The sequence below is a fragment of the Ricinus communis genome, chromosome 2, assembly GCF_019578655.1.
Source record: "Ricinus communis isolate WT05 ecotype wild-type chromosome 2, ASM1957865v1, whole genome shotgun sequence".
Classification (NCBI taxonomy): domain Eukaryota; kingdom Viridiplantae; phylum Streptophyta; class Magnoliopsida; order Malpighiales; family Euphorbiaceae; genus Ricinus; species Ricinus communis.
Window position 1 is genome coordinate 610,571 of NC_063257.1, and position 27,500 is coordinate 638,070.

Genomic DNA, 27,500 nt, shown 5'->3' on the forward strand with positions numbered 1-27,500 from the left:
TATACCTCATATTATTCTTTTTCATTACTTAAATGTCCTAAAATGAGTGAAAATGCAAATAAACAATGAAAGGCAGAAAATAACATGCTGTCTGTAGATAGCCATAGGATAGCAGAGACTAGAAATGAAATACGCCATTGTTTTTGTTGAATCATATTCTCCCCGTAGTTTATTTCTTGATACATATTCTGTTGCATAGTAACAAGGATTCAGTTTAACTAAGAAATTATGCCTATTGTGCCCTTCAGATACGACTTTGAATTGATTTGACTATAATACATGACACCGACAATAAATTATGTCATTTGCTGTTTGTGGGATATACATAAGCTTTACAATCTGAACGCGAGAGGATGAATGATGTAACCTCAAATTTTTGTGTTTATGTTAGATATAGTTTTTCGATCGGGAATTCCCTCACTCCTCGACTGGAATCCCTTCCAGATTATGAACGGCCAAACATTGAGTTGTCCCTGCAATAGGTTCAAAGAATATAAACCACTTGATAAACCACTTGTATAGCATGCTGATAGCTTACAAGCATGATTATACATACAAGTTGACAATCTGAATGTCAATTATCTTGACATAATTAGGGCTTTTAAAGCCAGCCTTGTCAATTATCTCAACATAATCAGGTCTTTTAAAGCCAGCCTTGCAGCCAAGGATTTCAAATATCTGATGTTCTATAAAAAGAACCTGCTTATGTTTTGAACACAAAAATGCCAAAACTGAAACTAAAAAATTTTACTTGCATGGCATCAGATAGTAAGATTCATCAATTATCACCTGGAGAGTGAAACCACAAACCTCGAATTGGCAAATAAGCAACAAGCTTGACCATGATTCCATGACAATAGACCCCAAACTTTGCCTGGGCAGGAATAATCTGAAATTCTCAACTACAGGTTTAGTGTTTGCTTCATGTATTTCAGTGCAGACCGTAGCATCGCTCTAGCTTTTCTATCTGGCGTGCACCCAGCCAAAATCATTTCTTCGTATACAGAAGGCACCTGAAACCATGAGGTGCACCTTTATATCATACAGCATGATGCTGAAAATTGAAACTGATTCATGATATCAGCTAAGCACACACCGTATATACTCATGCAATGACATTTTCCTTACTATTACTTTCATTCTTTTAATTAATTTGAGCCTAGTAATTCCGGCTGTCAATTTATGAGAGCCACAAATTGATTAATTTCATTAGAAGTGTACCACGATGACTAAGAACTAGGACAACAAAAATATTTGGTGGACAATAGTCATTTACAGTAATCACTACTCAAAGAAAAGCAAATTAATGCTCTTCAAGCATGTTCTTTTATTCGAGCTGTAAAGCCTTTTTCAGAGGTTCTGCTGCAGGTTGGAGCCCTCTTTATGTAGATTAGTGAGTGCTTAAGTGCTGGTGTCATTGTCCATGCATTGTATAGCATAAGAAATTTATAACAGCCAATACATAGAAAAGGTACGTAAGAGGTATCATACCTTATTGAACTTATCAACACGAATCAGAGCTTTCATAAGTGTTGTATATGTTACCACATCTGGCTTCAAATCCTGCAGTTGAAGGACCAGTGGACATGTCAAATGGAAAAAGTAATGATAGTTTTAAGATTATGGGAATTTAGTACCACAGAACACAAATTAACCAGTAGGTCCAGTACTCACATTTTCCTTCATGTACTTCAACACTGAAAATGCTTCAGCATCTCTCCTATCCTCACCAAATGCATTGATCAATGAATTAAGAGCTAAAAGACTAGGCTTTAGGCTATCTGCTCTCATTAGCCTAAATGCATTTACTGCTTGCTCAGATAAACCCTGAGAATGAATAAAATAGAATTGTCAGCAATTCTCAAAATCAAGCAACACCTGGCACAACTTCTCCATCAATGAAGAGGCAAATACCACCTGGAATGCGTTATGCGTGAATACCAAAATGCTAGGTAATTAAGGCTATCTCAACACAAATGACTATGGAAACACTATGCCGATCATCTCAAGTACATAGAATATGTGATGCAGAAATGCATTGATAATGACCTTAAATGACAACAATTGTTTAATGAGTCTGTCAATGCAGAAAGAAGAAAACGAATCACTAATATTGTTTCTTTCAAACAAGATCTGTTATAAATTCTTTTATGGAAATTTGATTTCTGATTTTACATGGAATAAATCAACAACAACAGCAAATCAATTGAGTCAGTAACCACATCACAAAAACTGAGACCAAAATCACTTACAAGGTGGTAAGTTGAAGCCATGGTAAGTTTTAGGCAATGACTTACCTTTTGTGCATATGCATTTATCAGCGCATTATACATAGTGGAGGATGGCTTCAATCCAGCAGACTTCATATCCTCTAAGCACTCAATTGCATCACTAAATCTCCCTGATTTCCCATAAATATCGATAAGTGTGGTATATGTTACAACATTAGGCAATAAACCCAGGCTCCGCATATTCCCCATCAAGGTTTTTACATCGTCCCATCTCTCCTGCTCCCCAAATGAATTAATCATAATATTAAACGTGGTGACACAAGGTGAAAATCCTTTTTCCATCATTTCCTCAAACAATTCCTCTGCTCTCTCATGCAACTCTGCCTTACAATGACAATCTATAAGTGTATTCCATGTAACTGTATCAGGCTGTATACCCTCAGATAACATCTTATCAAAGGTATCCATTGCATGATCAAGGCAACTAAACTTACCAAAAGTATCAATCATCACATTATAAAAATGCCTATCAGGTCTCACCCCACTATTTTTCATTTCCTTCAAAACCTGAAATGATTTCTGCCACTCCCCTCTGTCCCTATAACTAGCTAATATCCTACTAAAAACATATGAATTAGGCATGATATTATTGGCTTCCATTTCTTTCAACACAATTCTTGCACTTTCCCATCTCCCTGCATTAGAATAAGCATCAATTAACAAACTATAAGTACATTCATCGGGCGAGACCCCACTCCTTTCCATCTCCGAAACAATAAATTCAGCATCTTTAAGCATACCAGCTTTAACATACCCTTTAAGAAGTCCATTATATGCTCTAGTCTTAGGTTTCAATCCATTATCTTTCATTTCTTCAAAAATAGCCTCGGCTTCAATAATCCTACCAGAATCTCCCAAAGCTGATATAACTGCAATAAGAGTAGCGGTTCTGGGACTCAATCCACTGGCTTGAACCATACCTAGAAATTCCATAGCTTTATTAGGATCACCAGCCTTAGCAAAACCAACAATGATATCATTCGAAAGCTGAACGTCAAGCTCAAGCTTATCACACTGAATTTCACTATAAAGCTTTTGCAAAATTGGAGAATCAATCCTATTAGACCTGACAAGAGATTGTATAATCAAACTGTAATTAACAAAATCCGAAGGATAACCGTCTTGTCGCATTCTAGAAATCAGATTAATTGCTTTTTCAAGATCGTTGTTTCTCGCACAAGCATTAATCAGGGCATTATATGTTAAAGGAGATAAAGCTTGTTGCTGAGATAGCAAAAACGCTTCGTATAGTTTCTCTGAACGGCCAAGGGCGTGAATTAGGATAGAATAGAGTAATTCGTAAGAGAAACAAAGATTGTGTTTTTGAAGCCAGGAAACAACAGCGTATGCTAAACCAATAGAAGATGATGAAGAGGAGAGCGATTTAAGGAGTGAGTGCCAGAGTGGCCCTGGTACAGCCCGGTATGACTCGGCAAGTTGGAATTCTGTAGTGTCAAGTGAAGTAGGTGAAGATGATGTGTTTGGACTAGCTTTTATTTGATTGGATAAGAAGTTAAGAAGTGGAGTGAAATCGTAACGGCGGCTTTGGAGGGCGAGAATGTCTTGTTCAGTGTCCTTTTGGTTGTTATCAAGAGAGAGGGAGAGGTTTGAGAAACTACTTGCTATTGCGGTTGCGGAAGTGTTAGTGGCGGAGAGTGGTGGTAGCTGACTGTGGTGGTGGTAGTGGCGGACGGGGATTGGACAAGTAACGGTAATTGAAGGGAAGCGAGTGGCAGGTGGTGGCGGAAAAAGAAGCATGTTAATCGCTATGGTTAAAAGAAAAAAAAAAACAGAGAGACTGTGTGAGCAATGGTGTCTCAAACTGGAAACAAGAAGTTTATTTTTGTTTATCGGGTTTCGATTGTTTATGGTGGGCGACGGGCGAAAGAGACCGACGAATATGGACTGCAATTTTTCTTTTTTTGTCCTCTGTTTTGCCGGTTTAACGACGTCGTTCTCGGAAAGGATATTTCCACTAAAGCATGCCTGAGGTTTCTTTTTAATGTACTTACATCTATATTTTAATTTGAAAAAATATTTTCTCAAAAATTTAACACTGAAACATTTAATTTTAGATTTTAATTTAACACTGAAACATTTAATTATATTTAATCTTTTTTATCCAAAAATTAGAATTAAATTCTGGTAGCAAAATAAATAAATTATAATTTCTAAAGTTTATTTTTTTGAAATAATATAGTTTATTGTTTTTCTTTTTGAAATATATATTTCTTTTGTTGAATACATAAGTAACATGTTATTTTATTTAAAATATAATTTATTTTAAGTTAAAAAAGTATAATTTATAACTTTTGTCAAAGTTTAAAACTATTTCATTTAATTTCAAATTAAATAGACAAAAGTATGAATAAATTCAAAATTAGAAGGACTCATAAAAAAGAATTCAAAATTAGAAGGAAATTATTCTTTCCAAAATAAAATAGAAAATATAGCTTACTCCTGATTCTTTATATATCATTGCTAATAATTTTATAATATTATTTAAAATTAAATATTAAAAATAAGTATGAAGATCAAAAAAATTAATTCCATAGCACCAAGGGATTAGAATACACATTGTGGTAAATATTATGGGTTGTTTGGTGATTAGCTTTGCAGTAAACCTTCATATTAAACAGCGACGCGTTATTTAACGCTCTCGTGCAGAGACGATCACGCCACAGCTAAAACAGTGTATTCTTAAACGTCAGGTCGTTTGCATAAGATTATATATGCCATTGCAGTTGTATTTTTTTAAAAGAAAAAGGGGAAAAGAAAGCTTATTGGAAAACCCTCTTCAGACCCTTGCCGCTACCACGAAGAAGGGTTTTAGAGCACTCGACGTCTCTTCTAATATATTTTAGGGTTTTAAGTGCATAATTGACTGCTTAAGATCTTCTTCGCATTAATAACCATGGGAGGATCTCGAGCTCAAGTGAACAAAGCTCACAAGTCTCGCTTTTCCTCAAAATCAACTCGTAACCTGCACAAAACTTCTCTCAGAGGTCTTTACCTCCAAATATCTTATTACTCTTTTTCTTTATATCTTAACCTTTTGTTTCAATCAATAAAGTGTAATGCTCTTTATTTTTGTTGTTTAGATAAGAATAGAATTGCAAAATCAGAGCGTAATGCTGCTAAGGGAGCTCGAGCTGTTCGAATTCAACGTAACAAGATGGTAATTTTGATATTTATGTATCTGTGTTGTTTTGTTATTTTGACATTATTGGCCAAATTCGTACCTCTTGCTATCATATTTTGGATATCTTAGACTCATTCTTGCAATTTTTATAGTTGCGGGAGCAGAAAAGGGCGGCACTTTTGAAAGAGAAAAGAGCTTCTGGTGGATCATCGAGCCCTCCTCGAGTAATTGTAAGTGTCTGTCAAATGCTTTTTTAATTTTCCATTTTTCAAATTTTAAACTTTTGACTTTGGATTCATTCATTTCAATGTATGGCAGGTTCTTTTTGGCCTCTCTGCCTCTGTAAACATAGATTCACTTGCTGAAGATCTTTTGCAATTATTGTCTCCTGAAGGTGGCGCAGCTGTGTCTTCAACAGTAGCTTCCTCCGAGTACAAAATGAGAGCAACAGTAGGTTCCAACAGTACACTATTTTTTTCTTCAGAAACTTTACTTTCCAGTCCTTGGTAAAACTAATAATTTCATTGCTGAGTTGATGAGTTGCAATTGTCAAGCATCAATAAAGATTGGACATTATAATGTGAGGTGTAGGATTTAAACAAATTACTTAATCTTTTTTGTGATTGGAATTGGTTTTAGACTGCAAAGTTTCAGAATTACCTTCCATTGATTTTGTCAAATCATGTTCTTAAATTATTAGACATTTGAATTTTAATTTCTTGTTTAGTACCGGAGCTGTGTCATCTAAATAGTACTTTTATTTATGAATACCTTACTGATGTCATGAAAATTAGGTATTGAAAGCACCTCATGGGGATTTATTATCGTGCATGGAAATGGCTAAGGTATAAAATTTCAGACAACCTTGTTTATTTTCAGAGTTTGGCAGTTTATTGCTACCTCAAATTATTATAGTGCTTTTGATTTTTCTTTTGACCTATTAAACATTGTCTGGATTATTAGGTTGCTGATCTGATTGCTTTTGTGGCATCAGCCAGCGAAGAAAGTGCTTCTGACTATATTGATTCATTTGGAAGTCAGTGCTTGTCTGTGTTTAGGTCGCTTGGTTTGCCAAGCACCGCCGTTTTCATCCGTGTAAGTTATTTTTATTATTGTGCTTCCCTTTGCATGCCAATGAAATTTCTAGATAAAGCACTTGGATTAAGGTTTTGCATTACCGGAGGTTCAAGATTTTCCTTTGTTTCTAGGATCTGCCAACTGATCTGAAAAGAAAAAATGACTTAAAGAAAATGTTTACATCCAATCTTGCTAGTGAATTTCCTGAGGATTGTAAGTTCTATCCAGCAGATACAAAAGATGAGCTGCACAAGGTAGTATGCTTACCTATTAAACAAATTGTTTTATATCACTGTTTCACTAATGAAATTTTGCTGGTCACCAGAAAAAATTTCATTTGGTGCAATGTGTGTGATTCCCGTCTTCTGTATATTTACATGCTACGGCACTCTTCATAAGGCTTCTGAAATGTTTGTTGCAGTTTTTGTGGCTATTCAGGGAGCAAAGGCTAACATTGCCTCACTGGAGAAACCAACGGCCTTATCTCATGTCCCAAAAGGTGCTTATGTTATTTATTAGTTTCTAATATAAGTCTAGGACACTTTAAGGTAGGCCCAATGGCTAGGTGAAAGGGTGAACCTTACCTCTTTATATTCTATCCGAGTCCATTCTTTCTGACACCAAGGGAGACAAACTAGAAAAAGAGTCCAAGGTAGTCTAATTACATCTACCTTGTAGCTTTACTACTCGTGCAAATAAGTGAATATGAAAAATAACATAAAAAGAAATGAATTGTTTCTCAATTAAATTAACTTTGAGCCCGCGCTGTTCTGCACTTCTGTTTCCACAAAGTCTCCTTATTATTGCATTCCAAGGAAACTGTATTGATTTATATATTTCTTGAAACATTGATGTGAAAGCTTTATTGTTAATTGTTTGATGCTTTATCCCTGGATGCTTATAGGTTACTACGGTAGCAGATAATGGCAATTTAGGGAAATGTACCCTTCTCCTTACTGGTTATCTGCATGGTCGCAGCCTCTCAGTAAATCAGCTGGTAATAAATTCTACCTTTGGCCTGATTTTCTGATGATGCTTATGTCTTGTCTGTGAAAATCTGATTGTGGTGTTGTATTTGATATTTTTTTAAACCAGGTTCATGTTTCTGGCGCGGGGGATTTTCAGTTGCAGAATATAGAAATTTTGAAAGATCCATCTCCTTTGAATCCAAGAAAAGAACTGGATTTAATGGAGTCAGATGATGTGCGTGATGCGGAGGTAAAGGTTGTTAAGTTATAATAGTCAAAGAAGGGTATTTATTGGAATCGGTTATGATTTAATTTCCCATTACTTGGCTTAAAAATTTCACATATCACCATCCCATCATCTTCTGAAAATCATTGAGCGTAAAAGGCATGGCAATTTTGTTCTTAGGCATTTCATTGTTCTATTTTAGTATGTGGCACTGCCGTACCTTGTATCATCTAGGGGCTGTATTCCTTTTCCAAGAGTCATGAAAGATTAAAGATGCTGTGGACATTTTTACTTTTTCTTATAACATTATCATCATAGTTGTTTTCTAACTTCTAAATAGTCTGGAAAAAAAACTTTCAGTACCAATTTTTACATGTTGAAGAGGTAGATGTGTGATAATTGACCAGGTTTTGACATCCTTTAGTATGAACTTGATGTCATTCATCTATTAACACAATTTTTGTTTCAGGTTGTTCGTTCTATAGATCCTGATCCTTTGACACAGGAGCCCGTGCTTGTTGAGAATGTTCCAGATCCACTTGCAGGGGAGCAGGTAACTTAAACAATCATTTATTACAATTATCTTATTGATGTTCGGATTTGCTGATTCAGCCACTGGATATTTTGTGTTAATGTATTTTGCTCCTTTTGCTGTTGCCATATTCTGTTTAATGATTATGCTCTAGTCTTGCATTATCTACTCCATTAAATTCCATTTCAAGCATTCAATTTGTGAGGTTTGATTTTTATTTATTCAGCTACAGTATGAAATAATAAATTGAATTCCTATTATTTTCTGGTTGTTGGAATTCAATGAGTTTGAATAAGATGAGATTTTGTGTAATGCTGGCTGTAGTGTCTGCGCACATTTTGGACTTAAAAAGTCTGGAAATAATGCTGATTCTAATAGTCTTTACTATGATCTTTTACCTGTTATCATTCATTTCATTTTAGCTGTGGCATTATATTTTATATTCCAGAAAGTTATGCTTATAAGTGGACTGCAAAATATAATATTTTCTGCACCACGATTCAATCTGCATTTGCATGTGTCTAATGGGTGACCAACGCTGTAATATTCCTACCAATGTGTTTGATTACAAAAATGATATGGCACATCATCTTTACTGTTATTAGTTTTCTGAGGATATTCTTGACTTCCAGTAGAAGAATTGCCATTTACAAAATTATTATTCCTGAGCAGACATGGCCAACAGAGGCAGAGATGGAGGAGGCTAACAAAGTTCAGGAAGAGAAAAGGCTAAAAAAGAGGATTCTACCTCGAGGTACTTCAGAGTACCAGGTCTGTGATAATATATCCAATTTTCCTTTTGTTGGGTGCTATTATAGTTTTTAATTTGCTGTTGCTCCCTGTCTTTGTTTCAAATCATTAAATTTATTCTTGCAGGCTGCTTGGATTGTGGATGATTTAGATGATGACGGTTCAGATAGCGGCAGTGATTCTGAAGATGGTATGGTACTGGACGAAACAGAAAGTTATGGTCCAGGTTTGGAGGGAGTTGATGCGTCAGAAATTGATGATGATCAATCTTCTCTAGATCTTAGAAACTCTGATGAAGAAACTGAAAATGCTTCAGTGATGATGGTGAGTCCCAAAGTGTAATAACTTAAGTTATCATTTACAGATGTAATAGGTATTCATTTGTCATGCAGGAAGGTGAAAACTTAACAAGGGAACAGATAGAGGATGAGATTCGAAAACTTAAAGAGGCACATGCTGAAGATGAGGGTGCGTCTTCTTTCCTAGTGTCACAAATGGTGCTCTCTTTGTAGTGTTTGTTCTATCATAACGTCGCATTAAGTTTAATTTCTACATGCAAATTTAGGATCCTTTGCTCAGAATGAACCACCCATCCTTCGTTTAGGAAGTGTTTTTGTCTTTAGGGTTCTTCCTCTGCTCCTGCCACCCTCCTCCTCTTCTTTCTTACAATATTAAGTAGCCTAATGTCTTCTCGGGGTCATGTAGTTTCTGTATCCATTAAATTCATCAGGTGAAATGTAAGATTTTAGTTTAGGCCAAACTTCTTCTGAACATGAGCTAGTTAAATATTTTATCTGCCGTTGTAGAAGAGTTACTTCTAGTTTTTAATATTGTTTTTTTCTTTCCCTTCTCCTGTGCTTCAGAATTTCCGGATGAAGTGGAAACGCCATTGGATATTCCTGCTAGAAAGCGTTTTGCCAAGTATAGAGGTCTCAAGTCCTTTAGAACCTCTGCATGGGACCCAAAAGTAATATAATCATCATCTTGCATTTGCATTTATTTTTGCAGATTGCAGAGAATGCCATTCATGTTACTTTTGAATTTCAGGAGTCTCTACCTCCAGAATATGCCAGAATTTTTGCATTTGATAACTTTGCAAAAACACAAAAACATGTTTTTGCAAAGGCCTTAGAAATCGACCAAGACAACCTGGATGGCTGTATACCAGCAGGTCATTATGTAAGGCTACACATCAAGGAAATACCCACTATTGTTGCTTCCAAATTATGTACGCTAGCAAACACATTGCCCATTATTGCATGCGGCCTTTTGCAACATGAATCTAAGATGTCTGTTCTTCATTTTAGGTATCTTCTATCAAGAACTTTTCTTTCTTCATTTCCAGTTGAAATTTTCGGTTGTTAAGTAGAGATTTTGCTAGATCCTAGTTTGTTCACAAAATGAGCTTTTTAATTTTTGCAGCATTAAGAAACACGACACATATGATGCTCCAATCAAATCCAAAGAAGAACTAATATTTCATGTTGGTTTTCGGCAGTTTGTTGCCAGGTAATAAATCTGATGCATCTATAGCATTTGTTGACATTCTAGAAATTTTCGTCATTTTTTCTTTTTTGCATTTCAGGCCAATTTTTTCCACTGACAACATTAATTCAGACAAGCACAAGATGGAGAGGTTCCTTCATGCCGGGCGGTTCTCTGTAGCATCAATTTATGCTCCAATTTCTTTTCCTTCTCTTCCTTTAGTAGTCCTGAAGCATGCTGAAGGAGGTGCTGCCCCCACTCTTGCTGCTGTTGGCTCCTTAAGAAGCATTGACCCAGACAGGACAATACTGAAGAGGATTATATTAACAGGGTACGAGTTCTTGACATCCTGTTTCCAATTGTATCATGCAAACATACTCCCACCTGTTTCCAATTGTATCATGCAAACATACTTCCACATATAGAAATGAGTAATTACCCCTGTAATTTTTTTGAATCAGTTCTGTGCATTAGGCGCTTTGATTTCATGCTTTTCCCTTTTTCTAAGCCAACCAGTATAGAGTTTGGGCTTTTGAGGGTGGTCTAGAGCTGGTTGTGGATATCGGGCTTGATTGAATATCTATCTATTCCACTGTAGTGATAACTGATTTCATTTTATTTTCCTGAAATAAGATTGCTAGCTAATTTGCACTAATAGTATCCTAGGAGCAATCTACTGTATACCTATAAGTCTCAAATAGAAACTATCCTATTTGAATTTCCTGAAACAAAATTGCTAGTTAATGCATTCTTTAGTATCTTAGGGGCATATTTATTTTATTCATCTATCAAATTGTATTTAAAGTTAAAACATCTTAAATGTGCAACTAGTATTTATGAACATATACGAATTTAGTTGTCTTTGAATGGCGTCATGATGAACAATACCTGGAGCCAATAATTCTATTACTGGCATGCAAGCATTCTGTTGTTTTCTTATTGGTAATTCCAGTTTCACGCCTGCATTATTGTGAACTTAACCTCTTCTTATTGTATTCGGCAAGTTGCTTTTCATGACTAAACAGTGTTGTTTGTAACTTACCGGGCAAAGCTTATTTAATTATAATTATTCACTCATGTTCTATGTTTGACACAAGTTTAATAAAAGATGGTTGATCATATAGGATTCCATGGTGATACAGTCAGTAGTTATATATCATGCTTATTTAGTGATGAAATTGCCTTTTAGGCAGAGGGGAGAAAAATGCTACTTCTTACTCTACATATAGTTATTATTCTTTCTAAGTTTCAAAGCAGCATTGATCTTCTCTCAATGCTCTACTGATGTTTGAAAGCTTTTCTGGAAACTATTAATATCTTAGATGAACCTTAGGATTTTAAGTTGAATATTTTTGATATCCTTATATGTTAAACTCTCTTATGCAGTTACCCTCAAAGAGTATCAAAACTGAAAGCTTCAGTACGATATATGTTCCATAACCCAGAGGACGTGAGATGGTTCAAGGTAAAACAAATTCATTTCAAGTGCTTGTTATCTTTTAGGCTTTCCATGCAAATTGCAAGGATGCTTGTCAAAAGAGTTATTCTCCAATTCCATTTACGTGAATGATTGAAATTCTTGATGCCACTGGTGTTTGCAGCCTGTGGAAGTATGGACTAAATGTGGTCGTCGTGGTCGCATTAAGGAACCTGTTGGTACACATGGTACGGTGCTTTCTTTATGTAGATAAAATGATTCAACTTTGATTACATATTTAACTTCTTGATATGTTACCAGCATTTAGTTTTCTGGACTTATACAGCTGTATATGTTACCATGCTAACATATAGTTTGTGTTTACTTGATTGGTATGATTATCTGAACTCAGTTTCTTCATCTTATCACAAAAGTATAACTTTCTCTGAAACATTTTGCTGCTGTCACTAGCATGATTCTTCTAAAATCATTATAGTAGAAACATATAAAAAGTTACATGAAAAGCTGAAACATAAGAGGATATTGTCTAGTACGGTAGAAGATTTTGCTGTTTCACTTATTATTTTTTGGTGATATTATGCTTTTAGTTTTTGCACCTGTGGACATATGGCCTTTTATGGAGGCCCCAACTGCAAATTAACAAACCTTCTGGGTGATGAATCAACCCTTGAAAGTATTGAAAGCCTGATTAAATAAGTCAAATTAACATAGTAGTTGCCAATTTTCTTTCTTTCTTTTTTTCTTTTCTTTTTAATTCATTTCTTTTGTGGGGCAAGTTAGGAGTTGAGTTTTAATTCTTCTTGCTTTGTAGGGGCAATGAAGTGCATCTTGAATGGTGTTCTTCAGCAGCATGATACAGTTTGCATGAGCCTGTATAAACGTGCATATCCCAAGTGGCCAGAACATCGGTTCCCAATTCTTGATGCTTGATCGGGGAGGTAGCTGATCCTCCCATCTTAATGATTCTGAAACACACAACTTACCATGGTGGTTTGTGGGAATGAAGCTCTGGTTCAGATTGTCAAGTCCAATTTCGTGTTTGCTAGGAGGTCAGAAGCATTAGAGTAGCATGGATTTTGTCATACCTTTCTTCTTGTAATACTGCCTTTCGCCCCCCTCTTTTTTTTTGGTGTGAAGTAGCAAAATCACTTCCCCTCTTATTATAGTCAGAGGAAGGAATAGAGGGACAACAATTGTGTTACTTTGCTTCCTGGCAATCCTTGTCCATTAATTTATGCTATTAGTTAACCGTAAAAAATTCTCCATTGATGTTTAACCCTTTGTGGATGTGCATGGGTTTACGGGCATTAATTTTGTGAATTTTGGTAAATAAGCAATGGGTGTGCATAAGTTAAAAAAAAACGAAAGAACATATTTTCTCCTCTATTACTATTATTATTATTGTGGCAACATCACATAAATTAAAAATTTAGAAACAAGTTCGAATTATATAATTTATTTGTCAATTACATTTTTAGAATTTAGGATACTCTTTCAGAAATATTAAATTTTAATAAAATTAAGAGTTAAATACTATTTATCTCTGTAGTTTAGTTTAATACTTTCTAATTTGTAGTTTGGTTTAACATATAATTCAGTTCTTATAATTTTATTTATTGTTTCCTCGTTGTGGAGCGGAACAGGTGAGAGCAACCGATGTGATCTTTGGTCAATTCACGAATCGAACGGGCGGAAGTAAAATCACCTTGATACTGATTTTTATTTTTTTTAAAAGAATAATAAAATTAACTAGTACTGCGAGGATTAAATTAATAGTTTAAAATTATAATTTAATTTTTAAATTTATTATTAACTATCAAATTCATTTAAAATTAATTTTAGTATCAAATTAGAATAATATTTTATTTTTATACACAAAGTTAGTTCAAAATTAATCTCATAGAAACCAAAATTACACCAACTGGTAAAACTCACATAATCCACTCCACCAGAAAAGACTACCTCCGGGCTGCCAAGGACTCCACTTATCTCTTTGATAATTTCACAAAGCTTATGATATCCTCCATCGCCTTGTAGTTTCTTCACAAATTCACCATTGATTTCCTTATTGCTTCCCTCAACTGGCACAGTAAGCTATCCAGCTCTGCTTCCTCGGATGTGCAGTGCAGCTGCTGACCAAATGAAGTTTCCCAGTGAACATTCTGGGAATTGTGGCAGAGCTCTTCAACACAAATTCACAGCATGGGTGACTGCAAGCGGCTTATCTTTTATTGATCTGGCCTTAAATATAGACCTGAGACTTTTGCTAAACAGGCAGTGATCACCTCAACACGGGTTGGGTTTTTCACGCCTAAGCTGATTGCTTTATCTTTAAGATCAGCAATAGCGGAAGCATTAAACACAAACCTCCTTGCACTAACCCTCATTTGGTAAGAGTATCGTACAAAGCCAACATACTTATATTGCATTTGTATAACAAATTGATAAATAAATATTTATTAATTTAATTTATATCGCATTTGTATAACAAATCGATGGATAAATATTCACTAATTTAGTTATAATGTAATCTTTGCCGTTTGTGGAGATTAACATCTTAATTTCTCATTTCAAAATTGAATGAATTATTCATCCCATTTTGGCTTAGTAAATATTTAGTTATTCTGTCATCAAGTAATTAAAACCACAAAATATGTTCTTTGTTCTCTTCAACATGCTATCTTTGTTCTATTAATTATTTACTTCAATTAACTCGTATCAAACATTAATAGCCAAGCCATGATTTAACCTACAGCTGGTAGATAATTTTTTTTATTTCGTTAAACATTTTTATTCGACTTCACCTGAAAAGTCTATGTAGAACTAAACAATAATAAGTGATGAAGATAAATATTTGGTGTATCCATCATAATTAATAAAATAGTAACATGTGTTTATAAGTATTTTATACTTTGGTATTTGATGATTAACATATATTCTATCATTTAAAACTAAAAAAATTCTTACCTAAGCTTGTTGTATGTCCCCACTTATACTTCAAACTGATAAATGATTGACATATTCATTAGTTTTAAATGATGAAATATGTGTCAATCATTAAATATCAACGTGTAAAATATATATATATCACTCTCTTATTAGTTGTGGAATATACACTAAGTCTAGATAAGTATCTCCCTAAAATTAATGAAATGTATTAATCATCTAACTGAGTTGAGCTATACACTAAGTATATGCAATGCTTTATTTTAAAATGGTAAGTTCTAATTCTTTTTATTTTTATATTCAGGGAGATGTAAAATTCAGCTTTTGGTAACATGATACTCAAAGCAAAAATATTGTATGGTTCAATGTCCATGTAAGAAATTATCTTATATGGATACTAGTGTGACATTTAATATAGAATATAATCATAAAATATCTCTGTAGACTTGATTTAACATTATATTTTTACTTCAGACATAACACATTAGCAAAACTTAACTCGAATTTTGCAAGTGTCTTTCATTTGAAGCAAAAATAGAAGTTAGATTACTGAAAAAGTTAGGTGACTAACAAGCGATTTACACTAAATCTTGTATAAGGCTGCTACTGAAGTTCTTCCATATAGCACATGTGATCCGAGATTGCAGAGTCCATGGCCGGCACTCCATCCAGATTCATGGACAAATGTATCGTCCTTGGGTCAAAACTCGGTTTTAAGGATTTATTTTATAACTTCAAAATTTGTAAAAGAAAATGTAGACACCACTCTTCAGTCAAACACATTATACAATTTACAACTCCAACATTAACAACGTAAAAGAGCACCATCTTGTGGGAAAAAAATGTAGCAAAATGCAAAAAGAATTAATCATGAATGAGAAATTGAGAATCAAGCATGCATGCTCAGTTCGAAAGGACTTGGATTAAGGGAAGCATATGCAAGGAGCTCCTTGTCTTTTCCCAATACAGCTATATCTTGTTCATCCAAGAAAACCCATGCTTCTATTCCTTTCTTCATTCTTGCATCCATAAGAATGAAAAGTTTCATGAATTGAGTGATCAAATTACCTGATAAAGCAGCATAAGTATCCCACATAGGCTTTCCCCATCCAAAATCAATATCATAAAGACCAAAGTTCCACCAACTGCTAATTCCAACATAATCCACTCCATTAGGAAGTGCTGGGCTGGAAAGTACATTACCCATCTCCTTAACCTTCTCATGCACTTGAAGAATGCTCCGTCACCTTGTATATTCTTCAAAACCCTTTGTCAATGTTCCATATTGCTTCCCTTATTTGGCGTGCAAAGCTAGTTAGTTCGGTCAGCTTAGTTTTGCATAGTGCAGGTGCCAACCAAAGAAAGTTCCCCATTGAAATTTCTGGGAACGGTAGCGTGACTCTTCGTCGCAAGTTCACCATATGCGTGAATGCAATTGGCTTATCGTTTGTACGTGATCTTGCAATGAGCACAGCCATGATGCATTTGCTGAGAAGTGCAGATACTACCTCAACGCGCGTAGGATTTTCCATACCCGACCTGACTGCATCTGCTTTAAGACTTGCAATCGCTGATGTATCAAGCACAAACCTCGTCGTAGCAAGCTTCCCTGTGCTAGAGAGAGGGTCAATAAGAGCATATATACTCGCCTTTTTTGGGAATGCATTATATTGTGGAAATATAAGTGGGCTATCTTATTTACTAGACTTGCTTGCTGTGGCAGCCCAATCTTTCAGAAATGAAGCCAAAGCAGCTCCATCCATGATCTTGTGTGAAATAAGTACACCAATAGCAATGCCACCGCAAGCAAAGGTGTTTTCTTGTATTGATGCTGTATAAGACCCAGGAATTGGCCTGTACCAACTAACCTCTCTTGGCAGCAACTTATTCATTACTGCAAGATCAGGTTTGTTGAGATAGTCACATAGATCAATATTAGCTCTTGCCTCTACATAATATGCACCTCCATCGTCACATTCAATAGAAAGACGTCCTTAATCTTTCCAGCAAGTGGGTAAAAACGTGATAGAGTTTCAGATAGTGACTGCTTTAGTAGCAGTGATCTTTGTGAGGTGACAATATCGTTTGCAAGATCTGGGTTTTGGTTGGGATAATAAAGAATCACAGGAACGTCACTGTATGAGAGAAACTGATCTAACAAAGAGATTCTGTAGGTTTTTAGGTGATGAGGTGTTGGTGAAGAAGGCCGAACGCACCCTTTGGATTTTATTTCAACCTCCATAATTTGCAGCTCGCAGTATAGCTTTGCTTTTGCGATTGATGCTCTTAAGCCTGACGCATAATTCAAATTCTACTCATCTATATATATAAGACAATACAGGCAAGAATAGAAACTTGGACACGTTTCTAATAATTCTTGTTATCTAGCTAGCTACATTATGGGGAAACAAATTAGGAAATAAATGTGGCCGCTGTTTTATGACCATGCATGGCATCCATTAGTCTATAGCAGCCTGTGGAACGAATCACCTTATAAAAAGCTGCTTTTATATACAGTAATTAGTGTTAATTATTTGAAAATGAAGTTTCTTTTCTTTTTGTATTCTTCTTCGAATTTGAATAAATGTTTACTTGCATCTTAAATGACCAGCGGATGATGCGGGTTTGTCACTTTGCTTGTGATCCGTCGCAATGTTATCTGGAGGGAATTTCGTAGTTAAACTTACTATATATATATATATTTCACAATTAATAAAAAAATAAAATATTTATATTTTATACTTTTATGTTAAATAATTGACACAGTATTTTATTATTTATTAAAAAATATGAATAAGATACAAGTGAAATTTGGCTATCAGTTTTGTATGTAGATAGAAGCATGTTCAGGACGGTTTGGCCGAGTGGTCTAAGGCGCCAGATTTAGGCTCTGGTCCGAAAGGGCGTGGGTTCAAATCCCACAGCCGTCAATTATTTTTATGATTATTGAATATCGGTTTTCTTAATATTCTTATCTCTTCGTTATATTTTATTGTTAGTCAATCAACCAAATATTTTATCAATAAAAATAATTATCGATTTTCTTAATATTTTTATCTCTTCATTATATTTTGTTGTTAGTCAGTCAATTATTTTTATTTTAATTATTTTATAATTAATTATGATTATTGAATATCTATTCTCTTAATACTTTTTTCTCTTTGTGTATATTTTGTTGTTAGTTAATCAACAAAGTATTTGATCAAATTATTTTTTTTAATCATTTTATCATTAATTACGATTACTAAGCATCAATTCTCTTAATATTTTTATCTCTTTATTGTATTTTGTTGTTAGTTAATCAACCAAGTATTTAATTAAAAGAAAAAAAACTTATTTTTCAGTTATTTTATAATTAATTATGATTACTGAGTATCACTTTTCTAATATTTTAATTATTTTATGATTAATTATGATTACCGAGTATCAATTCTCTTAATATTTTTATCTCTTCATTATATTTTGTTTTTAATCAATCAACTAAATATCAATAGAAAAATTAATATCTTTTACTCATTTTATGATTAATTATAATTACTGAGTATCAGTTCTCTTAATATTTTTATCTCTTTATTATATTTTATTGTTAGTCAATCAATCAAGTATTTGATCAATAGGAAAAAAATATCATTTTGGGTTTGTCAAAACTAATATTTTACCTCATTAAAATCTATATTGATTTATATTCTTAAACAGTATAACTAAATTATGATAAAATGAAAAACTATAGCAAGTTTAAACAACTTATTAATTATTCAAGTTTTTGACGTAATTTTGTTTAATTTGATGCTTAATATTAAGTTGAGGGATCAAATATAATATTTTTTATCGATTAACACGTTGAGCTAAGTTGACTAACAATAGTAATGACAAAAGTGTAAATGAAAGCAAAATTCAGTGGCCATAAAATTCGATACTAAATAATAGACGTACAGGTGTTAATATTGTCAAAACTAAGGGGAGGGATTAATTGTGATTTTACTCATTTACTCTTCGCATTCTTAATATGCATTTTGTTAAAAATAATGTATTTTTAAGTCTTTTTTAGCATTCATAAATTATTATCTTTCATTTCCAAAAGATATAAAGTGCTAACAAAAATAATATTATTTATCTTTCTTCATAAATAATAATTATATATAATTATAATTAATTCGACTAGAATGAAAGAATTCAAACTCATATTAAAAAAAATGTCTCAGCATGCAAGTCACAAGTAAATAAAAACTCCAGAGAGCAAATCGAAAAAAATAAAAAATAAAATCCAACTAGAAAACTAATATTTTACGAATAAAAAGATAAATCTTTAAATAAATAATTTTTTTATAAAATTTTAATATACGATTGAGATATTTAATATTTATTTATTAAATTTTTTAATTGAAGTATCGAGGTGAATTCGAGAGATATAACAGTTTCTTTTGGCTTCTTTACTCGTAGTTTGAAAATTCAAACGAATAGTGCCGTTGAGGGCCTATGGAAACAAAAATGACTGATCTTACTCTTACCACCTTTTTATTTTAGTGGAATAATAATACCCTGTCGTCGAAGGAATCGCTTTTTCAAAAATAATAATATCTGAGCATGTGATGCTGAGGAATCTTTAAAATTAGAATAGAATAGAAGAGTATTCCATAATCTTGTTTTGTCGTTTCGAAAGGTAAAAGCTTATTTTGCAGTCCCTGACTTTAAGTACCATCCCTGAGAAATTCCTAATCTATAGTGATTTATTAAATTACAAGATAATTTGATTTTTTTTTTTTTACTCTAAACAGTCCATAAATTTTATAAAATGATTAACAATATCCAAGTTTTAAAAATAAAATAAAAATATCATTACAGAATATTAAACTACATTTTCATTGGTTTATTTTAAATTTTTTTTTAATAAGGTATTATTATATTTTATATTAACTAAATACAATATAAAAGTTTTAATTAAAAAATTATCTCTTATGATATATCTTAAATATTTTAAATAATTATATAATATTGCATGTCTCGTATTATATCATATTGCAATGGTACTGCTGAATTAGAAATTGACAGTGTTTTGTGCTGAATTCATGGTCAAACAAGGTATTAAATTCCATGACTTTCTCTTATTGGTTCCTTTTCTATTAGGAACCTTCTCTCTTTTCTTTTTTCCTTTTTTTTTTCTTTTCATTTTAGGTCCTTATATTTGTCTAAACTAAAATTGCAACCTCAACAAGAGCAGTTCAATTTGCCAATAAAATAAATAAAAATAAGAGCATTTCAATTTATATCTTAATCTAAATTCAATAAACTAAGATAATATCAGGAGGCTGTTTATTGAACTGTGCCCAGTTGGTCCATTTCAGTAGAAAAATGGCCTTTCATCATGAAAGCACTAGTTAATAATCTACAAATAGGAAGCTCCAAGTTAATCAACTAATCTTTTATTTTTCTCCCCGCTTCTCTCTCTAATAAATAAAGGGGTGGAAAACAGAACTCACGTGGTATGCATGTGAAGCTTGTAATTTTCAAATCTAAAATTGCATATTTTACTAATCAAATTATAAATTTATTTTTAATATTTTATTTAATAATATTAAAATATTTTAAAACACGTTTTAATAGCATTTTTAGACAATTTAAGTAAAACTAGTAATTTATTTATGCAACTGTTATAATTATTTTAATTATAAAATTAAATTATTATTTTAATTATAAAATTAAATTAATAAAATATAATTTAATAGAATTTTGATATTTAATACTAATTATACAAAATTATAAAATAATAACAAATAAAATATTTTTAAATTGTTTTAAATTTTAAAATTTTAATATTTTATTAATACAATAATACAAAAATTATTTATTAATCAATTTTAATATTATATAAATTAATATAATTGATATTATTATTAAAATTAAAAATTTATTATGTAATTAAAAAATAATTTATAATTAAAATAATAGAATATAATTTAGAATGTTATTTTTAAAATTATAATTATTTTTTAAATTAATTAATATAATATTAAAAAATAATTTATGATAGAATTAGTATCATCATCCGATTAGAAAATTATTTATTAATTAATATACTATATATTAGATTTGAGGGAGTGTTTAATTAAAAAAGTAACTTATGAATTAATAAATTAATAAAATTATAAAATTACATATAAACTTAAATTTTATGTGTATAAAATAAATATGTAATTTTAAATTTTAAAAATTAATATATATATAATTACGTTTACATGAAAAATTTAAGAAAAGATCTACATATGTAAAATTTTTAATGAAATTTAAAATAAATTTTTTTACCAATTTATAATTATATTGAATAAATAAAACGAACTTGTCATATAATTATTTTTATGGTGAAATTATAGAAATTATTGTGAAATTTTTTCAAAAAATTAGAGAAATTAATTGAGAATTTTATAATTTTATTAATAATTAGGCATGTAAATTCTTACCGCAGCTAGCAACGACCAATCCAAATCCAAAAAAGCACACTGTTGTGGCTTATTAGATAGAGTTAAAGAGAAGATTTTTTAACCATAAAAAGAATCTAGATTTATCCACTTTTCATAGTGCAAAACTGACTGCGCCAGCTCACAAATTTCACGCTTTTTTCTTCTTCAATCTTTTTTTTTTTTCTTTTTTAAATTTGGACCGGTGCACCGTACCATTCCTCCATTCTTTGCTTTTCTTTTTCTTTAAATTAGAAAATAATTTTCTCTCTGCCACTGCTGATAACAATTAGCCAACACACCGCGACAATCGGTCTGTCCTTGTCGTTTATTCCGATTTAAACGACGCCGGTTCGGCAAGCACCGTTTATCTATTTTGCCTCAATGTTGGATTTGTAGCAAAAACAGATCGATTTTTATGCCTTTAACTCCTATCCCTCCATTGTTTGCGACATTTTTTAGAGGGAGAGAAGTGCGTCTGCCAGTTCTCCTAATCACCACCGCATAAACAACCGGAGATGGCTTTTCATAGGCGGCGCAACCATTATTATAACTGTTTTCGGTCTTTCCTTCCCTTAATATCCGCTGTTTCCGGAGTTCTTCTTATTTTCTTTGGTCTTCTGTCCATTCTCGCTCCTTCTCCTAAAATTTCGGATAATTTTCACCATTCTCGCCATGACTACTCGGTAACTCACATTTCTTGCATGAGTTCAAACCGTATTTATGCACGTGCTAATTGTAATTTCAGATGGCGTATTGTTTACTCCTTTTTCTATTTGTTTTTTTCTTTGTGGTCTAGTCAATCAAGATAGCTGATGGTGGGAGTGGAGAATCAGTCTTTCATGTTCCGGTTAGGGTTTCGTTTCCTACAAATTGCAGTGTTTTTTCTTTTTTCGATAGAGAGTTGCTTGATGTGATTTTTTTTTGTCTTAAATTTGTGTTTTTCCAGAGAGATGGAGGGAGATTGGATCGTGATATTTGGACCTCAAGAAATTCCAAATTTTACTATGGATGCAGTAATGCCAGCAAGAGTTTTCCAAGTATGTGTCGTTTCTCTTCTGTATAATTAGAAAGGGTGGTTAACTTAACTGTTTATGTTTTAAGTTCCTGATAAAGTTACTTTTGAATCCCGTTTGAAGCAGTTATGAGAACTAGATTTTATTTTTGAGGAAAATCATGATTCGAAAGGTTGATAATTACAGTTACAAGCCATTTATTTTAGCCGATTGCATACTTGGTTCTTATATGGGAATTCGTGATTCATAAGGTTCTTATATTTGAATTTGATTCGCTTTTCTCGAGCTGAATTTGTTTGATAATGCTGCAGATGCGGACAAGGTAACACACCGTGATCGTTATTTACTTATTGCTACAAGTGGAGGTCTGAATCAACAAAGGACTGGGGTAACTTTTTGGTCTATTTCTACACTAGTTTTATCTGTGTCTTTCTCCAAGTAATGTTGTATGAGTGCAAGTCCCATGTCCCATGAAATAGAGTTTTCAATCTTTGTGTTAATCAATGTCATAATTGCATATAAATTTGAATGCTTGCACGTTCAGACAAGCAATCAATCTTTCATTTTATTATATGAATGACAATGAACTTGTACTTTTTATCTCAATAAGTCAATTACCAGCAAGCATATATTGTTGAATAGTTTTTTTTTATGTGATTAACTGACTGCGTGGTCTTTTAATCCTTTTTACTTGCTGTATGCATGATTCCCACTCCAACCCAATCCTCATAGTCCCTGTATTGGCTTGCTTTAGGACTAAGCTATCGTTACTATATATTATTTATGGTAAGATATATTACTTATGATAAGAAGCTGTTACTCATATGCCAAATTGACACCTCAAGCATTGAACTTGCCTTGAAAGCCTTCCAATTTGACACCTATTGTCTATGAGATCAAGTGATGTGGCCCGTCTTTGAAGTCCTTTATTGCTGTATGCATCTACTCGTTTTATAATTTAGACATTTTAAGCTTCTGGTGATTAAATTTATCTCATTGCCAACTGACAATCTAACTTTTTTTGGCTGCATTGAAATGTGCCTTTGTAATTTTACATGTGTCTGATTTAATACTGAAACAGTTTGGTCACTCAGACTTTCAAAGCAGTTATTTCAATTACAGTTGCTCTAATATTGGATCCAATGATGCTCTTCCTAGAGTTCTACTGTTCTATTATATGGATGTTTATACTATGTCATGTTGTGGATATGATGTATCCTATTTGCATATAATCTATTAATTTATAACTGTTTGATGAGGTCTAATTGCACTCATGCAGATAACGGATGCTGTTGTTGCTGCCCGAATTCTAAATGCTACCCTTGTTGTTCCAAAGCTAGACCAGAAATCTTTTTGGAAGGATACAAGGTTAGTTAGGAAAGAGAATTGCTACCACCTTGTTTGCACGTTGACGCTTTGGGATCTTGTATGCTTGCTCAAATCTATGAAAATAGCAAATATTGATTTTTCTTACAAATCTATGAAAATAGCAAGTATTGATTTATCTTACATGTTAGATAACTACTAACTTAATTTGTTTAATGCAGTAATTTTGGAGAGATTTTTGATCTAGATTGGTTCATATCTTCTCTATCAAAGGATGTCAAAATCATAAAAAATCTCCCAAAAAGGGGAGGGAAAACTTGGACTACACATAACATGCGTGTTCCAAGAAAGTGTAGTGAGAAATGTTATCAAAGTCGTGTATTACCTGTTCTTCTGAAAAGGCATGTAAGTTCTACGTTCTCCGAACCTTTTATTCTCTTTTTTCTTTTTGTTTTTTCCTTGGCACAGTAAATTTTTTGACTGTTTATAAGTTCTTATACTATATAAAGTTCCTTTTGCAACTTCTATTATTACTTTTACCTAACAAATTGCAGGCTGAATCAGAGGTTGCTTTGTTTGTCTTTCAATTCTCTCCTGTATTTTGTAAAATTAATAGTTTTCAGTCAATCTGCAGGAGTTTGAGTTCTCACACTCTCTCTTATGATTATCCTATTATTTTAAAATGATGTTTTCGTTCTTAATTTTGTGACAGGCAATTCAGCTCACCAAGTTTGATTACAGGCTTGCTAACAAGTTGGACGGACAATTACAAAAGTTGAGATGTAGAGTTAACTACCATGCTTTGAAATTTACTGATCCTATTCTTGAAATGGGCAGGACATTGGTTCACAGGATGAGGATGAAAAGCAAGCACTACATTGCTTTGCACCTAAGGTATTATAAACGAGCCTTATTAGAGCCCTTGTATTTCTTGGTTAATACAACAATTAATTGAAGTATATAGTTTCCCTGTGCACTTACTTTAACCTTTTATTGTTGAATGTTGTTGATTTATTGATTAAACCTATCCAGCACGCTTTAAGCACATAGGTGCAACTTTCAAGTTTACTTTTACTGTCCGAGTTCTTTAAGAAATTCTGTCAGTTGGTTGACATGGGTTCTTTGTGCACCCCACTATAGACACTTTGCTTCTTGGTGGGTGCACATTGGGAAAAAATAATTTATGCTGAGATATGAAACCTTGTTAATATGAATCCTTACATGAAATCCTCTCATTATTATACACACTTGTAAACGGTCAAACGCATCATGAATTCTTGAGGTGTTAAAGAAAATTATAATGATAGGATGATGGGCCTAGGACTTGATCATAATAGCCTCAAGTTGGAATCATGCATGCCCAATTGGGAAGCCTATGTTGATTGAACTGCTATTACCAATTGATGATTTTTTGGGTTTGAAGGACAAGAACAGCGACTTGGGACAATAATTAAATGGTTTCTTGATTCATTTAAATGTTTCTTGCTACAGGTTTGAGCCTGATATGCTGGCATTCTCAGGATGCTATTATGGTGGTGGTGATCAGGAAATGGAAGATCTAGGTGCCATACGAAAGAGGTGGAAAACTTTACATGTGAGGCTCAAGTGACTTGCTCCTGTAAAATTCAACTAATGTAAACTATATCTGTTCAATTTTAGAGACATTGGGTGTTACTACAATAATATGAATTGCTGCAAGTTTAGGTTCTAAATATGTGGAACATTTTCCTTTGGTATTTGTGCTTATATGCAGGTATTTATTATTGCAAGTTGTTGTGCCTTGATAAAATCGTTGTGCATTTCAATTGTGTGATTGGTAATCTTTGAAATTCCAGAAGGTTTTTATTTATGGTAGAACGATGTTGAGACCGTTGTAGTAAAGATGATTCATTCAAATCTTGTATTGAATTTTAGCCTTAGTTATTTCCAGTTCTGTTTATTTGATTTGGTTTCCATATATTTGTTTAACTCTAGAGATGGAGATGAAGTATTTACGAGATTTACTTTTAATACATTTACAGATGAGAAACCCTGAAAAAGAGAGGAGGCATGGAAAATGCCCTCTCACCCCAAAGGAAGTTGGTCTCATGCTAAGAGCGTTGGGTTATGGCAGTGATGTTCATATTTATGTGGCCTCTGGAGAAGTATACCGAGGGGAAGAATCATTGGCTCCCCTAAAAGAACTCTTCCCAAACTTCTATACTAAAGAGACCATAGCCGGCAAGGAGGAGTTGGAACCTTTTTTGTCATTTTCATCCCGTATGGCTGCAATTGACTTTATTGTTTGTGATGAAAGTGATGTTTTTGTTACCAACAACAATGGTAATATGGCTAGAATATTAGCTGGACGGAGGTAATTGATGTTTCTAAGCCTCTTTATTTCACATGTACTTTTTTCTTTTTGGCCGCATCTACTAACTTTCAGTGTTTCCTTTTTACTCTAGGAGATATTTTGGACATAAACCGACAATTCGTCCAAATGCTAAAAAGCTTTATCGATTATTCTTGAGCGAAGGTAACATGACATGGGACGTGTTTGCATCTAAAGTTCGTACTTTTCAGCGGGGCTTCATGGGGGAGCCAAAGGAGGTTAGGGCAGGCAGAGGGGAGTTTCATGAGAACCCACACACCTGCATTTGTGAAGATTCTGAGGCCAAGGCAAAGAAAGATTCAGGGCCTAGAAAGTATGGCAAGGGATATAATGCAACTGGGGAAGATAGCACAAATGATGAGTTGAATGTTGATGATGACCTAGATATACCTGATCCTGACAATGATGGTGATGGTCCTATGGAGGAAGATCCATTCGATGGCACAGGTTTGGATTATGAGGGGTTCAGCTCTGAGGAACCTGAATTGGAAGAAATTGTTTCGGACTAACTGTGCTGCGCTGATTTTCTGCCTTGTGCAACCGATTCTGAAATTGCATTCTTGTAATGTGTCAAAACCTTCTGATGAATCTGCGTATTGTCATTGAACCTTCTAGACATAACATTGCTCGATAGATGGGAGAAAAGCATCCTCCTTTGAAATAGGGAGCATCATCCTGTGGATCAACGAGGTTTGGGGTTTGAGGATGGGTTCACCGAGACTTCTGCTTTTGTTTTTGCAGTGAAATTCGGAAAATGGAGGATATGAGGGATCACCGGAGTGAGATGAATTTTTGGAATTGAGCTTTTATGTGTAACTGCTTGTTGTGCTGCTCAGATGAAGGGACTGTAAATAGGTCTCTTTCTTTGTAAAAGGGAAACGGTGTATATGACGAAGGGAAAAACACAGAAAAAAGAAATGGAAGCGAATGAAAGGCACAAAGGGGAAAAAGAAAAAAGATTTTTATAGTTGAAGTGATTATCTATCTTCTTCTTTTCTTAGGGTTTGGGGACTTTTTCTTTTGGTAGTTGTGCCAATCTGGTCTGGTCCTGCGATTCCTGGGCAAGATGTCTTATGGAAGATTGTGAAAGAAAAAACAAAAGAGTTACAAAAGACTGACTGTACAAATTATCTGAAAATTTTTGTGAGATGAGTTCTATTAGAATTTAAATGAGGGTTTATCAGTAGCACTAGTGATCCAACCAACCAGCCGGCTAGATTCCTGTTTGAATCAGCGCGTTAACTTACTGCGCATGTATCTCAAAGTAGGATAAAGTTTAATCAACTTCAATTCTGTCAATGTTCAATAACCAAGATGGCAATTTATAAGCATCTGTGTAATGGTTCAGGGAAGGGAGCACGTATCCCCAGTATGTTGTAAATGTTATATTTTCAGTTTTATTTCAATGTGTAATGTTATGAACTGCATTACGCAATATCAAAAAGATATTCATCTCTACTTCCAAGCATTTTTTGGACTA

At 33.3% G+C, this 27,500-nt stretch overlaps 4 protein-coding genes and 1 non-coding gene across 7 annotated transcripts; 3 read left to right on the forward strand and 2 right to left on the reverse strand.

Annotated features, from left to right (window-relative positions):
- Window positions 1-116: 116 nt before the first annotated feature.
- On the reverse strand, window positions 117-4,205 carry LOC8273599 (pentatricopeptide repeat-containing protein At5g42310, chloroplastic). Its single transcript, XM_002510617.4, has 5 exons — window positions 2,298-4,205; window positions 1,675-1,827; window positions 1,492-1,563; window positions 811-1,013; window positions 117-473 (listed from the first exon to the last, which is right to left on the reverse strand). The coding sequence occupies exons 1-4, from the start codon at window positions 4,047-4,049 to the stop codon at window positions 903-905; spliced, it is 2,088 nt and encodes a 695-aa protein (XP_002510663.1). The 5' UTR covers window positions 4,050-4,205; the 3' UTR covers window positions 117-473; window positions 811-902.
- An 824-nt stretch (window positions 4,206-5,029) lies between these two features.
- Window positions 5,030-13,291, forward strand: LOC8273598 (pre-rRNA-processing protein TSR1 homolog). 2 transcript variants are annotated; one of them, XM_048371026.1, is made up of 21 exons: window positions 5,030-5,296; window positions 5,393-5,469; window positions 5,586-5,663; window positions 5,752-5,883; window positions 6,228-6,278; window positions 6,397-6,528; window positions 6,642-6,764; window positions 6,932-7,009; window positions 7,415-7,507; window positions 7,606-7,734; window positions 8,174-8,257; window positions 8,909-9,007; window positions 9,113-9,310; window positions 9,379-9,454; window positions 9,850-9,953; window positions 10,034-10,293; window positions 10,409-10,495; window positions 10,572-10,802; window positions 11,858-11,936; window positions 12,073-12,136; window positions 12,721-13,291. In XM_048371026.1, the coding sequence occupies exons 1-21, from the start codon at window positions 5,206-5,208 to the stop codon at window positions 12,837-12,839; spliced, it is 2,385 nt and encodes a 794-aa protein (XP_048226983.1). In that variant the 5' UTR covers window positions 5,030-5,205; the 3' UTR covers window positions 12,840-13,291. The 2 variants fall into 2 exon arrangements, with proteins under 2 accessions (XP_048226983.1, XP_002510662.2); XM_002510616.4 differs by having other exon boundaries at window positions 5,031-5,296; window positions 7,606-7,728.
- A 2,141-nt stretch (window positions 13,292-15,432) lies between these two features.
- On the reverse strand, window positions 15,433-17,140 carry LOC112535162 (stemmadenine O-acetyltransferase). Its single transcript, XM_048370578.1, is given in 3 exon segments — window positions 15,433-16,108; window positions 16,110-16,845; window positions 16,848-17,140. Coding segments are annotated over 3 exon segments (1,350 nt in total). The 5' UTR covers window positions 17,098-17,140; the 3' UTR covers window positions 15,433-15,744.
- Window positions 17,141-17,705: 565 nt separating this feature from the next.
- Window positions 17,706-17,785, forward strand: TRNAL-UAG. Its single transcript has one exon. It is a non-coding gene; the product is annotated as a tRNA-Leu (tRNA).
- Window positions 17,786-21,547: 3,762 nt separating this feature from the next.
- LOC8267895 (O-fucosyltransferase 16) lies at window positions 21,548-27,478 on the forward strand. 2 transcript variants are annotated; one of them, XM_048370577.1, is made up of 10 exons: window positions 21,548-21,993; window positions 22,107-22,157; window positions 22,257-22,347; window positions 22,635-22,711; window positions 23,603-23,691; window positions 23,871-24,050; window positions 24,487-24,543; window positions 25,141-25,243; window positions 25,671-26,002; window positions 26,094-27,478. In XM_048370577.1, exons 1-10 carry the CDS (start codon window positions 21,826-21,828, stop codon window positions 26,527-26,529), a joined length of 1,584 nt encoding a protein of 527 aa, XP_048226534.1. In that variant the 5' UTR covers window positions 21,548-21,825; the 3' UTR covers window positions 26,530-27,478. The 2 variants fall into 2 exon arrangements, with proteins under 2 accessions (XP_048226534.1, XP_002510658.2); XM_002510612.4 differs by having other exon boundaries at window positions 21,551-21,993; window positions 23,871-24,054; window positions 24,362-24,543.
- The last annotated feature ends 22 nt before the right edge of the window (window positions 27,479-27,500 follow it).

Bases quoted from the DNA above. Each gene is read 5' to 3' on its own strand.
- LOC8273599 (XM_002510617.4), bottom strand. From the start codon at position 4,049: ATGCTTCTTTTTCCGCCACCACCTGCCACTCGCTTCCCTTCAATTACC. The intron at 1,828-2,297 runs GTAAGTCATTGC...ATTCATTCTCAG, and splicing joins TAAATGCATATGCACAAAAG to GGTTTATCTGAGCAAGCAGT. The intron at 1,564-1,674 runs GTGAGTACTGGA...CTTCAACTGCAG, and splicing joins TGAAGTACATGAAGGAAAAT to GATTTGAAGCCAGATGTGGT.
- LOC8267895 (XM_002510612.4), top strand. From the start codon at position 21,826: ATGGCTTTTCATAGGCGGCGCAACCATTATTATAACTGTTTTCGGTCT. The intron at 22,348-22,634 runs GTATGTGTCGTT...ATAATGCTGCAG, and splicing joins TGCCAGCAAGAGTTTTCCAA to ATGCGGACAAGGTAACACAC. The intron at 23,692-23,870 runs GTTAGTTAGGAA...TGTTTAATGCAG, and splicing joins TCTTTTTGGAAGGATACAAG to TAATTTTGGAGAGATTTTTG.
- LOC8273598 (XM_048371026.1), top strand. From the start codon at position 5,206: ATGGGAGGATCTCGAGCTCAAGTGAACAAAGCTCACAAGTCTCGCTTT. The intron at 5,297-5,392 runs GTCTTTACCTCC...TTTGTTGTTTAG, and splicing joins GCACAAAACTTCTCTCAGAG to ATAAGAATAGAATTGCAAAA. The intron at 8,258-8,908 runs GTAACTTAAACA...ATTCCTGAGCAG, and splicing joins ATCCACTTGCAGGGGAGCAG to ACATGGCCAACAGAGGCAGA.